General features: G+C 41.3%; 1 protein-coding gene across 1 annotated transcript in view; it reads right to left on the minus strand.

The window, feature by feature from the left end:
- ALK (ALK receptor tyrosine kinase) overlaps positions 1 to 17,534 on the minus strand; it is a 317,575-nt gene that overhangs the window by 31,828 nt on the left and 268,213 nt on the right. Inside the window, 3 exon segments of the mRNA XM_064648001.1 lie at positions 3,874 to 4,036; positions 13,298 to 13,441; positions 14,818 to 14,912. Of these exon segments, the coding sequence (XP_064504071.1) occupies positions 3,874 to 4,036; positions 13,298 to 13,441; positions 14,818 to 14,912 (402 nt within the window).

Below are 17,534 nucleotides of genomic sequence, written 5' to 3' on the forward strand. Positions count from 1 at the left end.
GAAGAGTAGATGGAGATGACACTACCTGCAGAAAACAAAGAAGGCAAAAGTCCCCTGCCTAAACTCACGGTCACCAGGAATGTCTTACTGTCTCCAGTCAGGAGTGGACAGGTTGCATACAGGCTGCTCTGGGATTTTTATTTCAAGCAGTCAGGATTCAGAGATGCTTGCTGTTGTTGAGGTACCCAAAGATTTGGCTGTACCGCAGTATTGCTCAGCTTCTCCCTCTTCCTTTCTAGCAATTTACATACTTGAAGCGGCTTTTAACAGAGGATTTCAAAGCACTTTATAAAGGTCATGATAAAACATACATCTCTGCTGAAACGAAACACAGAGTTATTCAGCTTTCTGAGCAAGTGAGTGACGGTACAGCAAGCTCATTTTAGATCTGAAATAAGCAGGTGATTCTCCACTGGCATTAGTAGGTTTGCAGCTATTTCCGTGAGAGCAAAAGTCCATCTGGAGCGTGAAACCAATGACTGCAGGACTGAGAACACAAAACTTCTTGGCTTCCTACCAGTCACAGTTTAGGTGCTCTGCTTTAGCACCTCCTTTCCTTTAGCACCTGGCTGGTCTTTGCCCAGCACAGTTCTCTGTGCAAACAGGCCACAAGCAGAGCGAACCAGCAGTGCCCATTGTGAGTGAGGACCCTGAACAGGTTGGGCAGCCAGCTCAGCAACTTGTCTTGATGATTAGCAGGAGGAACTCACCTTGTGACACTGCTCTGAGGCAGCCAGCATGGAGCAGTCCTGATGTTGAAAAACTACAGAGCAACAAGTGTCTCATAAAGCATATTAGATCCTTGCAATGTGATATGATTATGTTCATGCCACTGCTGATAACCAGAGCAATCAGTCCTTAGTAAGGCTGTACTGGAGCCAGCAAAAAAAAGTGATGGACACAGCACTGGGCCACCCTGAACAGATGTTGCATGAATGTGAACACTGAGCTGATTTGCTGTAGAATTTTGTAATGGCTAATGAGGTGCACTACGAGGCACAGCAAGCTGGCAGGGCTAATTGGCTGCAAGTAGGGGCCATATTATTCTGTGTAAGAACAGATTTTGCACACAAGCAATGACGTCAGGAAGTTCAGGAGAACCCAGTTTGGCCTCATTCAAAGTCTGCAGACAAATAAAAAACAGTAGATTGAGGTGACTGTCATTTACTATTCAAAATGGGTGTCACTATTTAAAGAGACAGGTTATCTTGACTTCAAACTTTAACAGGACCCCTTTCATTAGGCACAACTTTCATTTACAGGAACAATCCATTTTACCATATTGGCCCTGAAGAAAGACTCGGAGCACCCTGAGTAGATACACTAAGAACACAGAATACCTCCCACTGTCTTCCTCCTTTTCTTTTACTATAACACTTCTAGGAACTGAAAAAGAAAATCACACCCTTAGGGATCAGGATGAGCAGAGTGCACTGGCTGTGCAAACCAGGGCTAGAGAAAAACATCCACCATAACATCCAGGTTATGGAAACACTGGAGCTAGTTTTGAGAGTATGAGAACATGCAGTGCCTAGGCTGGCTGACTTAGAAGGACAACTTTTTGCACTCCACTGGGCTGTGTTCTTGTGCCACCTTGTAAGAAGGGACCATAGAAAAGAGAGGACAGTGGAATTGGGTTGCTCAGCAAAATGAACCAGAGACTCTTCCTTTAAAAATGGAAAGAAGTTGGATAATGGATGATAACATTAAATTTATTACAGTTCACTTCTCTCATGCTTGATCATAGGCCTAGATGACGAGACGTTCTGAATCCTTAGAATTCCTTTTGAAGACTTTAGAAGGAAATCTGGAAGGAAAAATACTCCTATAGAGTGTCTACCTTTATTGTTACATAATGTGCAGTCCCATGTGAGCAAACCAGAGCATGTAAGACTCCAGTTTTCAAATGTGGGTACTACAGTGTGTGGCAGCCTATCCAGATCCTCATAGATGGTGGGGTTTTCTGGGTGTGGTTGGCTTGTGCTAGTAGAGTTTTACGCACAGGTGAGCTGTCTGTATTTTAATAACGCGTATTCTGCCTCGTGCTCACAAAATCAATATCCTTTTTATGCAATTTTTTAATGGAATTATCAGGAGTGTACATTACATAGTGTAAAACACACTGATATGGCATAACAGCAGCTTTCTTAAGAGCCCAGCAGCCAGCTGGAGGATTTATCTCCAGGTCAGGTATATCAGCAATGCTATCAGGCTGACTTACAGGACCCACACTGCAGCAGGCCTGCAGGGGAGAGCTAAATACAGGCAGTGAGTCCAGACTCTGGGAAGCCCTAAAATTGATATTGCAACTTGACATTTTCCTAGGGCTATGCTATACTGGGGGACTCTGCTGCCCCTTCAGCAGACCAGAATCAGGAAGATGTCAAGTTAATTTAAGCCCACAATTGCTTCTTTCTTTCCCCAGGCTGTGAATTTTCTACTATAGCCTTAAGAGGTGCAGAAGAGAAATGTCAGCCATTTATATATATGTTACACATGACATTATACATTTATTATCTATACAGAACCTTAAAGTCTGTTAGGTCATTTATAGGACTTAAATAGACAGATCCTCCCTGCAGGGCCCCTGGTTTGTATTGTGTAGCAAAAATCAGCCTACAGTTGCATGGCAATTCTGGCTCTTCTTGGACTCTGATATTAAAGAAATGACAATGTTGTAGGTTTATTGCCTGTTCTCTTTTGGGCTGTACTTTAAAATCGTATTTACTGAATGCTGGTCCTGAAAAATTCTGTTCACCTCAGGCATCTCATTGTTGATAGCTGGGTAAAATATCATTAATGCTTTTTTCATTACCATCAATCCTTGTGGTAATAGGCACTCAGGCAGAACTTATGCCTAGCCTAGCAAGTTTCTCAAAACTGCTTTGCACTAGACCTCTGTTAGAGACTGACATCTAGCCTCAATATTAACATTCTTTTTCAACAAAAAGAAAAAGATGGGACCAGTAAATTTTAATTGAAATTTGTTCAAAGCCTTTGGTGGAATGTTCTGCTTTGAAATCCATGATACCATCATTGGTTTCAATATGGAATGTTGCATAAAAACCTACCACTAGACAGTCACTGATTCAAAATGACAGTTCTGCTTTACAAACTGATGCATGTAATGGCTTCATGTTACCATTCAGATACAGTGAACTACAATTCGATTGTACTTCTTTCTCCAGCAAGAGCAAAAAGAAAAAAATGATTGGTGAAAATCTGATTAAGTAGCATTGAACCGTATCTGATCATCTCTCTTGGAAAATAACTCCACTGAGGGATTTAAGCATTAGAACCCTCAGTATCACACAGCCTACCTTTTAGGTGGCTGGCTTCCAAAATCAATTTAACAGTGGTAAGCCAGGCTTACAGGCTCAACTTGCCATGTCTAGATTCAAAAAAGTGAAAATGCTGAGCAGAGGTTGATGCAAGCTGTCCCTTGTGAAACGCTGACATATGATTGTGCCTCCTATACCAGGTGAAGATTGGGAAAACTCATTCTGATCCCAGAACTCAATGAACGACATGTAGGATATATATTCCTCTTCATCTGGGGAGGTCAAAATGCTTCATTTTCAGCTACTGAAACAGCTCTCACAACCTGTAACCATTTAGGCTAAAGATGTGCCTGCCTCAAATAGTTGCTTCTCTTCCTTTTCTTCTCTCTTTCACCAAAAAAGTTGCATCTTCCAGAGAACAAATCTGAGACTGGAGACATTGGAAAACACAGGATCAAGGAGAAGTAAAACCCCCAGTAGTTCTGGCCAAACTTCTGAAGGCAACACTTCATAAATATCCAGTATGTATCTGCAGCTTGGGTAAGTTTCAAACACGAAGATACACCACGACAATCAGAGAGGGTTTCCTTACCTGTATGTGTTGGTAGCTGGTACTCTCCAGATCTGAATGCCTTGGAGAATCCCTTCAGCTCCTACAGTCACGCTGAGCTTGGAGTTCCTGTAGGCATCATTGCATTGGCTTTGTGTGGGGCCATAAGGACCACTGGCACCACATGTTGTAAATAACCAGTGTTCTGAAATGAGGACATATACAAAGCATGATCCCAACATCCAAACATTAAGAAGCTGTTCTGCTCTTTATTCACTTTGCTTGCCGGACCAAGGCAAGAACCACCCCTCCTCAAAACTCCTGTGCAAGGGTCCTCTATGGTTTTTGACACTGTTACTTGTTTTATATGGGTATTTACATAGTTATTTCACTTATTTCTCCAATCCTTCTGCAATGGGTGGCAAGGTAAAGTCTTAAAATTCTTAGACAGCAAACGGAAGAATTCCCCTCTCCTCCTTTGCCTCAAATGTACCCCCCAAAAACCCCCAAAACAGCAGGTACCTAAGGAAGCAAAGTCTAGAAGTTACTAAAGCAAAGTGTTTCGGTAGCTCTGATAACAACAGTCTCGCACCAGAATATACTTATCCTTGCAAAAAACACCCCAAAACCAAAGCAAAATCTTACACTAAATGGAAGATGAGAGACTCATTCTGTCAGCTATCACAGTGATTTAACATTGCAATACCCCAGTGGGCTTAGCCACCTGCACTGAAACATATGTTTAGTAAAGCAGGCAGGTAAGTGTCTTCGTTTGGAACAATAAGAAGCCATTTGGATGTCTCCAGTGAAATACCAAATATGTTCCCAAAGGTAGATGCAGGTGACCTTCAAGGGGACAATAAGCCCAAAACATGAGAGAATGAAAAAGGAAAACTAGAAGTGATAAAACCCTAGGACAGACATAGTGTGTGCATAGTGCTGCTATGGTTAAGCTTTACATTTCTGATTTAATCCTTTGAAATAAATCTTGTTCCACACGTATCTGCTTACCTGACCTTGGCAAACTTCTCTCTAGACTATTACACATGTAACACACCGCACAGCTGGACCTGAAGCTGGCAGCTCTCGGTTCCCACTGGGTTCCAGGGACCGGGGATCTTATTCCAAAATGCTCTTTAATGGCCCCCTGGTTCCTTAAAAGCCCTGGTGTTGCAGAAGGAGAATGTCCTTCTGCTGCAAACATTACACCTGTGGACTTCAACCTGAGGCAACCAGAGCAGCTTTTGTGTTTCCTGCCTCTAGGACAGATGAGAGGGGGCTCACTTCCAGTGCAGAGGCAGAATCAGGGTAAGAGCAAACAGTGCTGGTAATTTAAGGTTAGTGAATCTGCACTAAGCTCTTAGAATCTGGCTTTTAAGTGGTTGAGAGAATGGGGAATGAAAAACCACAGTATGTTATGCCAAGGAGTATGATATAAGGAACCTGGAGATGACTGAGCAGAGGAGGTGCTATCTTATATTTCAAAAGTGGTCCTCTTGTTATTGATTCAGTCATGTATACAAGATTGTCTGTAAAGCCTTCTAGGTTCTGCAGCTGCTTCAATCAGTGCTAGCAAGCATATTTACTTGCTCTATTCAGGTAGATGGTAGACAAGAATGGGAAAAATGTGTTTCAGAACTAGCAGAGCTGGGTAATGACCTTTGCCCAAAACATTGCAGGAGGAAGTCTGGCCCAAGTGAAGTCCATGGGGAGAACTGCACCTAATATAACCAGCAGGGATTTTGCTAAAACCTACAGCCAGGTGTTGCACGATCTCCTCATCTGTCATTGCTGCATTAACTTGCAAACAGTTCTCCTCCTGTTTATATATACCGGAAGCCAGTCCAACATGTAACAGCTTTGTCACTGAATTAAATGGGACAGAATATGGCACAGGAAGAAGCTGCCCCTCATTTCAAGATAATTAGGACAGATGGGTCTTAGTTACAATTCTGGATGCAGACTAAAACCCCCGCACTTCTCCCCCTCTGCTCTCTTACACATTTCACAGAGCCAACCCTCGGCGTGCATATATAACAGTAGCCCAAGATCTGAAAGTGCTAACCCAGTAAGAAAACAGAGTACTGACTGCCTTAGATAACCCACCATTCCTTTTTAAAAGTAAGATTTCGTTCCCTGTAAAGTATTGATTTTCTCTTGATTCTAGAAATGACTGCAGCACGTCTTGTGAGCTCAGAGAGAGCACTTCTACAGGTTGCTGCATGCCACAGCAGTTTACAGTAATTCAGTTTGAAGCATTATTTTGATCTCCAAAGACTAAAGCAGCAGCACTGAATTGAAAATCCTTAAGCAGCTTGGTGAGAAGCACAGATTTTTTCCATCTGTGCACAACTGTGGTCTGTCGCATACGGCACAGCACATCTCTCCTTCCTACTGCTGTGTGCGACAGGCTAAAACTGCTGGCACCTCACACTCACACCATGGGAAAAATAGCAGGACTCTCCAGTCTAAACCTTCCCCCCAAAAACTTGCAGATTATGGAAGTTTGCCCAACTTCACACAAGTTACAGATGTCCAGTTTCCAGAAACAGCTGAGCATTCCCATGACAAAACCAAACAAGTAGTTAAATGTAGGGTCCCCACATATTTCATCACTGGAAGCTGCAAGATGCTAACTGTTTTAATAACAATGCCTTTTTGAGGTGGGGGAAGAAAAGAAGATTACAGAGAGATTCACAATTAGGGTACTACATTTCAGTGAATAATTTATACATCAGTTCATTTGACAGAATCCCCACTTTCACAAGAAACATGACTGAGGAAACATTTAGTTTCTGCCTGTTCACCCACTCACCTGCCCTCCTCAAGCTCCCTAACAAGCTCATTGGTAAGGTCCCAGAAACAACATTTTGCAAGAAATGTAATTTTGGCTCTATTAAAACAATTTTAAAAAGAATTTTTCCTTCCCAAATTTTCTTTCCAGATTAGATTTACTGAGTGATGTATTTACATACACAGTCACTCATGCAGAGCAGAATACAGCAGATATTCTAGGTTTCACACAGTTTGGCTAGATACATAAAATGCACAGCAATCAAGGTGTTGGATTTCAGCAACAGTAAAGGGGAGTGATGTCCTACTCTTGGAAAACAAAATGAACAAAACCCCACAGGACTTCAAATGAGTAATTTGTTTGAAGCTCTGATGCCACTTGCAGCCTGAGGCAGCACTCCTGCAGGCACTGCTGCAAATAATAACCAGCAACATTGAAGAGTGGAGCAGCAAAGCCTAAACCACATTTATACTTCTAACATAGAAAGCAATTTCACTGGCACATATACAGCACATAAACTCCACACCACAAAACAGACAGAGGCATTTTAGTTATACCTCAAGGGCCTAAGTGTATTAACTGGCATTTGTTAAATCAAGCTGGTTTGAACCAAGGTTAAACTCATTCCAAACCAAAACTTCAGTGATTTGAGAAAATTGCCAACCTAGCATCATGATACTTGGCTTATTTTGGAACCTAGAATAACATGTTAGTGAAATGCATCAGTGCTTTCAAACAATTAGGCAGTTTGTGGAACTTGCTGCCACAACCTCTCTTCAGGACAAAAGGCTATTCCTACTTTCAATAGAGTAAAAAACCACATTAATAAGGGCTATAAAGTCTCATGCTTCAGGGGCATAAGAACCCCCACGGCCAAACTTCTGGAAGCAATTAATTCTCTTAGCTGTTCCTCAGAGAGTTCATTTTACTTCTTCCTCTAATGCAGATGTCATCAAACTTGATGCCATGAGCAAGCAGAACGTTTGCTTCATCTATTTGTAAAAACATTCAAAAGCTTCCCTTACAATATTTGGCCAATGTGGGAAATCAGAGGCTTACAGGAAACTGCCCATCCTAGTCTTCACTAACATTTGGCTGCCACTGGCACCATGGTCTGTGTGGAGAGCTGTACCTTTTACTCAGTGCATGAGCAGTCTCAGTTATTCATTACCAGTAATTCCAAGGCTGGTCTGTGCTGAAAGTCTGTAGGCAAAATATACTACATAACAAACATGCTCAGTGAGGTAACGAAGGACAAACCTTTCAATTTTGCTTCGGGTTCTGCCATTTAACAATGTCCTGTGAGCAGTAATTTGAGATTATTACCTTTTCCAGGATTAAGTTTGCCAGAGATTAATAGGGCAGGGGGCTGAAAGATGATGGTAAATTGCAGAACTAGTTTGTGTTCACAGTTGAAGCCCCTGACCTCATAAATGTGTCTACAAAATATTAGGGGAATATAAAATGATCATAGAAATTAGTGAGTCTTGCCAGCAATACCAGAACCACTTATAGAGGTATGGCTAGACTAAAAGTAGGTCAGCTTTTCCACTACTTATGGAGTTACTATTTCTGTCTCTGTTTTCTAAATGAGGGCAGCAATGGAAGACTTGGACATGTTTTTCAGTTCAACAAGATCTGCAATGATGACATGTATGCCAGATTCATGATAAGTATAGTTTCAAAGAAATAATCTAAAGCTTGATTTTCCTTAAGTGTCTATATAAAACAGGCATCCTTGTAAGTAATTATCTGTGGTCAGTATAACGAGGTAAGGGCATTGCTGACTTCGAACAGCAATGAGAACGCCTTGTTTCTTGCCACCTTCTGAAACCAGACACTAGAAGACAACTAATTTCTTTTCTTTGTTATGTTTCACCTAAAGAGTCTTCCATAAAGGGTGTTGAGACATGCTATTAAGTTTTTGGAATTTTTTTGTTCACAATTACAAAGTATGGTAGAAATGCATTTTAGATAACAAAGACCAAAATGGGTGGAGGTGGTAAAATTATTTCAAAACCTTTTGACATCTATAGCAGTTTCTGCACAGTTTAAACTGCTGTGAGCAGCTTTAAAACTTAGCTCTGAAATGTGTGAATTGCCCTGTTTATTTCAATTGCATGATTAACTCTAGAGAGCAATTATGCCAATTCGACTTTGCTATGTTGGTATCTGGTTGCATGCTGATTTTCCGTATTGCACCTTCGCTGTTTTCAATCCTACAGAGAAAGCAAGTGTAAACACTGCAATAAAGAAATCCATACCTACATATTCTGCGATCCCACCTTTGTCTCTGAACATTTTCCATCACTGTTCAGGATGTTACTTTTGTTGGGAGGAGGGCACTGAGCTGTTATTCACTGTGTTAATTGGTGCTTAATACAAAACCACAATTCTGCAGATACCTTTATTGCATTATACCAACAGTTCAGTTAGTATAATTGCACACAAAGAGCAACCAAATGTAATTTTAGTTTACTTAATACTTGCTCTGCTGTTCCTTTCAGCTCCTTCATCTGATTAACTAATGTGACTCAGAGTTCTTCCGAGAAACAGCCAAGGAAGTACTCATAACAGGACTCTCCCTGATGGAAAAGACAAAATTCATGCAACTACTAACTGCTGTGGGGAAGAGACCAGAGGAAAACTGTAGGCCAGGGTGCATGAGAAAATGATTTGATGACAGTTTCCATGCAAGAAACCACAATCGTACAGCAGCTGGTGGATATGCAGACAGAAGGGACAAAATAATGCTAGATTTGAGGGGAAAAAAGGTCAACCTTTTTGCACATTTCACAACATGCCGGTTTTGTACTGTGTGCCCTAACACAAATAAGTTGTCGTGGGACACATGAGAAGCTGTAACATCAAAAGAGAGGCTATTCTCATGGTATTTACAGCCTATTCAGAAACACCAGAAATCTTTAATTAAAGCTTGATTGCTCTGTGTCTTGTTATCTCCTTTCACCTACTGAGAATCCCATTTTGTCTCCTCCACTTTCCATGATAGTAATTTGTTTACCTCGAGTTCCTCATTACTGCTCACTCTATCTTTATATGCCTGTATTTCCCATATTCTAGCCTTGTGTACAAAAGGAAACTGCATTGCTTTGATATAAATTGGCTTTTTAATTGTAGTTGAACAATGTTATAGTTTAAGCAGCCTTGAGTTTTACTTAAACTAATGCCTAATCAATGTAAAAACAAAGCCAAAGTAAGCCTAGTTTACAACAAAATAAAGAGGACCCAGCTTTTTGGACAGATGTAACCATTTCAATCAAAAATCCTGGTTCCATTATAGCTACTTGAATCTTCTGGTATATGCAGGCCTTGTTACAACTTTTTTGCAGGCTGCTTCTAGAATTAAGTTTCACCTGCAACATTCCAGCAAGAAGCTGGTATTTCAGCAAATAAAACATCTTTAGTTAATTGAAACAGAAAGCATTTGCATTGCTCTGCGAACATCTATCTAATAATGGCCACCTTGTACTGCAAGTAACTTGAAAACCACAGGAATTCTTCTGTGTTGGTCCTGGGCATCTAGAAATTTGAGAAAATAACACCACCACATTGGTTGTAGCAATTTCAGGTCTTATTCCACACAGTGCATTCATTATCCCATGTGTGACACAGGATGGGGTTAACAGATTTCTGGAAGCTTTAGAATCTTTCACATTGTGGCTGTGTTGTGTTTTGAACCTCCAGTGTATACCTCCTGGAGGCAAGTCAAGCCACAATAAGCAAGGACAAGGATAAAGAAGTAATTCAGTAGGTACAGGGCCTGACAACAGAGAGGATGGGGAGGCTGGTGGTGCTATCACTTCTGCTGAAAATGGATTTCCAAGCACAGGCAAAAGCAGCAGGTGTATGTAAGAGATTGTTCTCAGACACAAAGCAGCAAATGGAGGTCCCATATCCTTGAAAACAATGGAGCATCTTTGGATTTACTGTCAGGTAAACAAACTGGTACCTGTCTTTCAGACTGCAGTTCCTGCTGCTTAGGCTGAGCGGGCCTGGGGATTTAGGGAGGGTGTTTTATTATCCTGTTGTCTCCTTAGCTTCAGGAACACAGTTCTTTGTTTTAATATGATTTCTTAAGGAGGAAATACTATAGCGTGTGATCCATCACACAAGTCAAAGATCATATTAGCCATAATTACTTTTGGCAGAGCTCATATTGGTCAATGCAGTCTTTGGGACTTCAGGGTGGTGCTGATGCTGTTGGTTCTCTTGCACAACAGCACATACGTGGCCATCAAAGGAAAAGCCTTGACAGACTCAGCCTGAGGTTTCTTAAATGCATTACAGGATGCAGAAAGAAACAAGATTAAAGCTGGGTAAAATGCATAGCCCAGGGACCAAACAAGCATCTGCAGTGTTTATTGAGAACAGGCAGGGACTCGGTAACACAAAGGAAAAAGGTGGTTCAGAGCTGCAAAGACCCTCAGAAATGCAATGGCTTGCTGCTGCTTAGCTTCTCTGATTTCTGCCCTGTCTACTCTGAGGGCACAAAGGGAGAAAATTGCTACAGGAGTGATTTCAAACCTCAAGGACCAGAGACAATTTTAGACAGAATATGAACAGCACAGAAGATAAAGCCCAGAAAATAGGCAAGCTGGCTTAGATACCATAGGAATTGCCTTTAATTTTCACCCCAAGGTGATAAAAAATTATTTTAATTGCTCAAAGTACCTCAGTGACCTTCTCTTCTACCCTCATTCAATCTGACTCCCATTATTTCTACTATCCAGGCATTTCTTTAAATTGCATTCCTCACATAGGACAGGGAGCAGAAGAGCTAGAAGATGTCAGGTCTAGTGAGAAGTAGGGAGTAACAAAATTCTCAAAGAAATCTATGGCCACAAGATTTCTAGCCCACACACCCACTTTAGATTAACTTTGAATCCAATATCTAATGTTTTTGCTGTTACTAAAACAGCAGATACACTGGAAGGAAATGTGTATGTGCCTTAGGAAACTACATTACCACCTAAGCACTGACATTCCTAAGGAAAGCCAGCCAGAAGTCCATAACCTATACCTATGAACAGATCCTACCACAAGATCCTAAGGGCAATACTGAGAGCACTTAAAAGACGACTTCACCTACAGGCAGGAAACAGATATACAGATAGTTAAGGGAAGACATCAAAGAATCTTCAAACAGGAAATAAAGATATTTTTGAAAATTATACTTTTTTGACTAGCTCACACATGACATCTGTAACAGACCCAGACACAACAATTAAAGCTAAAGCAAAGCTCCACCCAACCAGCATTATCTCATGTGGGCTCATCCCCTCTGACTCATTCCCTCGAGACTCCTGTCAGTGCTCCTGCACTATTCTTGCTGTATGATGCTCAGTACATAAAGCATCCATCAGCTCCACCTGTGGCAGCTCAGCCTGCCCCACAGGCTGTACCATCAGCCTCCACTGCCAGAGCTTGCTTCTGAGCAAGAGAGCTCAGGCAGCAGCAGCTGCCCTGCTGCAGCAGCACGGAGTGGGCTAATGCATCCCGCTTTTCAGGCAGGCTTTGAAGGCTGTGTGGAGCTTTGGGACACACTGACCAGCCCACTGTTGGTATCAGAGCTAACACAACTAGTCTGTGCAATTCAACAGTACACTGCAGGTAGGAAAGTGAGACAGAACAGATAGAACAGATGTAAAGAAGTCTCTCTAAGATGTGAAGAGAAAAGGAGGCAGTAGGACCAAATCCCTAGGCTTACTGACAAAGGAGCCAAACCACACATCTGTTTTCTAACTTAAGAGGGGTGGTATTTCAAATTGGCAGGTAACTAGCTAGTCCTAAGAGAGGAGCTGCACACAGTGCTGAGGGTTGCAGTTACAAGTGCTTCTCTCTCCAGTAGCTACCCCTCACTTCCATGGTCAGCCCTGCTTCCCCAGGTAGGAGGTCGTGGCTACCCAAATCAAATCAGGAAGAGAAGCTGAGGGAAGGAAGCAGATTCAAATGGAAATACACATGTAGAGCCCAAAACAGGTATTATGAATACGTGGGCAAGCCTAGAAGAGGTAAGAGAGAACCATTTGGGAGACAGTGATGGGAGGGTGAGGGAAGAGAAGGGAACTCTTGCATCTGTTTGGCCCACACCACCACAGTTAAGCTGGAAAGAGGAGCTGAGGGGTAGGGGAGAATGAAATAACATTAACATACAAGACTTTTCTAACTAAATAAAAATCGTATTTTTAAAACAGAGTCTGGTGCTATACTGCTTCAAATGGGCCATGAAAATATTACTGAAAAAGCAAGGCTATATTATTTTAAACCAAGCCCATATTAACTAGAGTTAGGTGTTCATGTTACCAAATGCTGAGCTCAGTCAATCTGGACAGTTCGCTTTGATTCCTGACAATTTTTACATGATCATGACACCAAACAAACTGTCTTACAGTTTAAAAGCACTTTTTACTTCAAGAGAGGCTCGCTCTGGTTCTTTCACCAGCTTGCAATCAGAATCCAAGTTACAGTTAGCAGCTACAGGTAATTTGCTTTCTAGAACTTGTTTTGTTTTCTTTGTGAGGGACTTGAGAAGAGCTCTAAACAGAGGCTGTGGAACAAAAAAATCATATTGCATTTAGCCACATCTAACTGAGGTCTGTACTACTTGTAAATCTCTCCTATCTAATGATGCTTCTCAGAGCAGACAGTTACCTGCTGGACCAGAAGTGGGGGCACTGTTGAGTTGGAGATTTCCCAGAAGCTTTTGTTCCCATCCAAATTTCTTCTGGCCACCTCTACTAGTGAGCAAATTGCTTGAGTCTGGAGTGATACCTCGAAGTGTCTTCTCTCCATTGACTAGAAAACCAGAAGTGACAGATTGGTTTATGACTGAGGGTGACTAAGCCAGTATGTAATCCAAAACTGAAGTTAAATTAAAGGCTACAGACTTCTGTGCTGAGAATAAGATCCTGCAGTCACAGGATGTAATGCTACTAAAAGGAATAGGCAGATTTACTTTCCATTGCTGTTACACAACTGAGATGAAAGAAAAATAAAAAGGAATGAGTGGTAGGCAAAACAGCAAGTGAATGAAAACACAAAGCAGAAAACCAGAATATAGTCTTTAGCAACTGTTATACATTTTCTCTTTAGCCAGTGAGAGTATGTGCAATCTTTTTTAATTCTAACCTGATTTTAAGTCTCTTTAGAATACTTGAACCTGAGGTATACTGCACTTATGCACAGAAAGCAAGAGGTATTACTGCATAAATGGAAAGACTCATGCTCCAGCCAATGCAAATTAACACACTACAAAGCAGATGAAACATTCTGACTGCTGTTGGATGAGGAAGTGGCTTAGATATTTTCAGTCTGAGCAGGGCTACAGAAGTTGTAGCTTCAAGCCTAGGAGACGAAAGAATGTACTTAAGTTCTACTGCTCAACCCAAGGTAGAAGTTTCATTTGTTCAGAGCAGCAAATCCTCCAATCCTCATGTAAGTTTTTGGTCTGAGGTACAGAATGACAGATCATTAAACACATTCACAAATTAAAGCAATTCACTATGCATGAGATTATGAAAGATGAGCCAGACACAAACATTTAATAACAATCTAAACGTGGTGAAATCTGGCATCAGAGGTATAGACTGGGCACATTCTAGAGGCCAGTCAATCCCAAAGCCTGGATCAGAATCCAAATTTTTCCTCAGAGCAGTAGAGTGTGAAGATCCTAGTCTGACTCAGACTTAAACGTGCGTCAGTCCAAATAAAATAACCTCATTCTAATTTAACTGGAGTATCGTGCCCAATGTTATTGCAAAGTTAGTGTCAATCACTGGATGCCTGTCTTTTCCTAGCCACAGTCCAACTGTCATTCATTTTGATAACTGTCACACTGCAAACCAGGTCATCTGGAAATCTATAATCACAGACTGGCTGCTGCATCAGCCTGGATGGAGAGGTGATGCCACTGTCTCAGCTGGAAGCTGGCTCTCCCACACCATATGTCTCGCTACCCACCTACTGCCAAACTTGGAACCCATTCACTGGTTGGCTCCACTAATAAGGTATGTACGTGAACAGGCTGCTCTGCCTAAGCACAGCTATTTCTGAAACATAGTTTTACCTTTCAAGAGTCTTTTGAAGATACTGAATCCCTTCCCCACAGTTTCCAAATTTCAATTACTCGGCAAATAAAGGACAAGTCACTTGGAGATAAAATGAAAACTTACTTGTTAAATAGCAGTCCAGACTAAGGGAGACATTGTCAAAAGCAATAATGGCATCTGATCCTTCTTCCCATGAAGCGATGATCTGAAACCAAAACCTGCGTGTATTGGAAAAAATGGGATTAAATTTTGCTAAAGAGATGAAATTCAGAGCTCTTCACAATTAAAGCAGTTTTTGAATGGGGGAGAAAAACTTTTCACATATAAAAATATTAAACTGACAGAGAAAGTATCTTCACTCCTAACAAGTAAAGATGATTTGAGGAGGAGAGCAATACATTAATATAGGTAGACAGAATAAAAGAATACAGCCCCTCTTCCCTCCAGAGACACACAATCTGAAGGAGGCAGAACTGTGTTTTCTGACCACACTCATAAACAAAGTCCCCTGGCTTCTGGCACAGATGAAAAAAAAACAACCAACCAACCAGACCCCTAAGTGATTTTATTCTCACAAGTGATTTACACCCTAAAGTGTTAAGAAAAATAAGTAGGCAGGGCTTCTGAAGTAATTTGGAGTTTCTAAAAGGAACTGGCAATCAAAGGCTGAAACCAATTTAGAAAGTATTTGGTGTTGATCCACCCTGTAGGGAGTGAAGGATATCTAACAGCCCTGGCAGTCACAAAAGAGAGGAACTGACACTGGGTAGTCCACAGGAAGAGCAGGACTCATTATCTCCTTATAGAAGCTGAGCAGGTTTGCCTTAAATCACTTCCACCCTCTCAGCTGGCTATTTTCAGGAAGTTCTGCCACTCCTACATTACCAGCAGCAAGATCATTGTAAATTCACCCTCAGTGATATTACAAGTCAACAGGAAGAGCAAAAAATAACCCATAACCAAATACTTCAAATCTGACAGTATATTGACCATGCATTAATTCTGTGCACTCAGAGATTTAGGTTTTCTCTTGGCTTAGTAAGTTCACATTCTCCCAATGCATATCTGCCACATAAAATCATAATATTCTGCTTAGGAAGGAGAACAATTTCTAAAGGCAGCTGGCCATGGCCCAGAAGTCAGATACAATGCTGAGAGGTTGCATCAAGCCTATAAATACATGGGCTGTAGAACAAGCCGCAAGTGAATACAAAATATTATTTAAACCTAATTATCTGCTGTATCTTGATGTTTTATGCCAGCAGAAGTTAAGTCATTTGTGGGTCTCTTTAATGTAGATCTATTGCTGATGGTTCCTGCTCCATCTCTTAGATATAAGTATTCAGTCAGAAGGTGAATTCTTGCAGGTGTTTTGGTTTAGACAAGAAAACCAAATACTATACAAAACACAGTATTTTGAGGAGCAGCCCTATTTATTTAGAAAGGCTTTAGAAATTCTGTCTCTTCCTTGCAGCAAGAATCTAAACACCCAGCAGAACTTTTTTTCTTCTCACAGACTCTGGTCCTTTATGCATAGTACTGGGTCTAAAATATTTTCTCTCAGTATGCTATCAGTATGCTTACATCAGTCTTGTTGACTCCTATTGCTTTTAAATACTACCACTCCTTTACCAGTAAACCAACCTCAAAACCTCAAAATTCAACTGTAGCTTCCCTGGTCATATGCATATTTACTCTGGGACAGCATGTTCCTGTGTTTTGAATGTGGATTTTGACTCAGTCAACAAACATAACCAGTTTCCATGTTGTTCTCAAACAGTGCAGCTTTCATCATCAGAGACGACAGTGAGGTTTGGCAAAAGCCAAAACAGACTCCAAGGATGCACATTCCTTTGAGCATATCTAGATTGAAGTGGCATCATCTCCTGCAATTGGTGTTCTTGCTAAGCTACAGGTGGGGACGTGGCCAGAAAAACTGACCCGACTACAGCGAAGACTTGAAACAGAAAAAACTCCTGTCAGCTTCTGAACGGTGTAAGGGGTTTAGAACAGAATACAGTCCATTCACAACAGAAAAGATCTGATATAGTTGCAATGTTCCTCCTTTGTTTCTGGTAAGGAAAAACAATGATGCTTCAATAATGAAATTTCTCACTCTGGAGATATGCACTGGACACATGGAGAGACTTCTCTAAAACCAGCTTTTTAAGTTCTAAAGACACGAGCAGCTACCTTGAAAGAGCAGGTGATTGACACAAATAATAGTGGATATGGTGAAGGAAGAGTACCCCTAGCATCAGAGGAATAGCAAGATGTAATTTTCCTTCCTAAATGATCCATCTTTACCAGCTCAAAAGGTGGCAGCTCCATCCATATAAATCTGAAGATCACAAAAGTGTATTTTTTGCTTTTCCAATCCATACAAAGTGCAACTGCAGTCTGATGCTGTCAGCAGTCTCACAGTTCTTAGCTGGGATACCTAAAACCCCTTGTGGGTTTGTCTAGGAGGAGAACTGGAAGGAACATAAAATCCTTGGATATTAAATTGGCTTCCAACTGAATTGGCTGCCCTCCCCCTGCCTCTTTCCCTCATTTGCTCTACAGCTGACATCCCACAACACTTCAAATGAAATTACAAGCTCTAGCATAAACATAAGCTGTTCAGTTTGAGACTTGCCATACGAGACTTAAACAAAAGCTGTTGGACAGACACAGTGGGCTCTGATTTACTTTTTTCCCTGCAAGTTACTGTGCCAGCAGCAGAGATGACTGAAACAGGTCCCAAACCACCACTGCTCACAGTCTGCTATGTTATGGAGAACCAGCAACTTGGGCTGTTAAGTACAGGCTGTAGCTCAGTAGAAGCTTCTTGTTTCCCC

Source organism: Pseudopipra pipra, chromosome 3, assembly GCF_036250125.1.
Source record: "Pseudopipra pipra isolate bDixPip1 chromosome 3, bDixPip1.hap1, whole genome shotgun sequence".
NCBI classification, from domain to species: domain Eukaryota; kingdom Metazoa; phylum Chordata; class Aves; order Passeriformes; family Pipridae; genus Pseudopipra; species Pseudopipra pipra.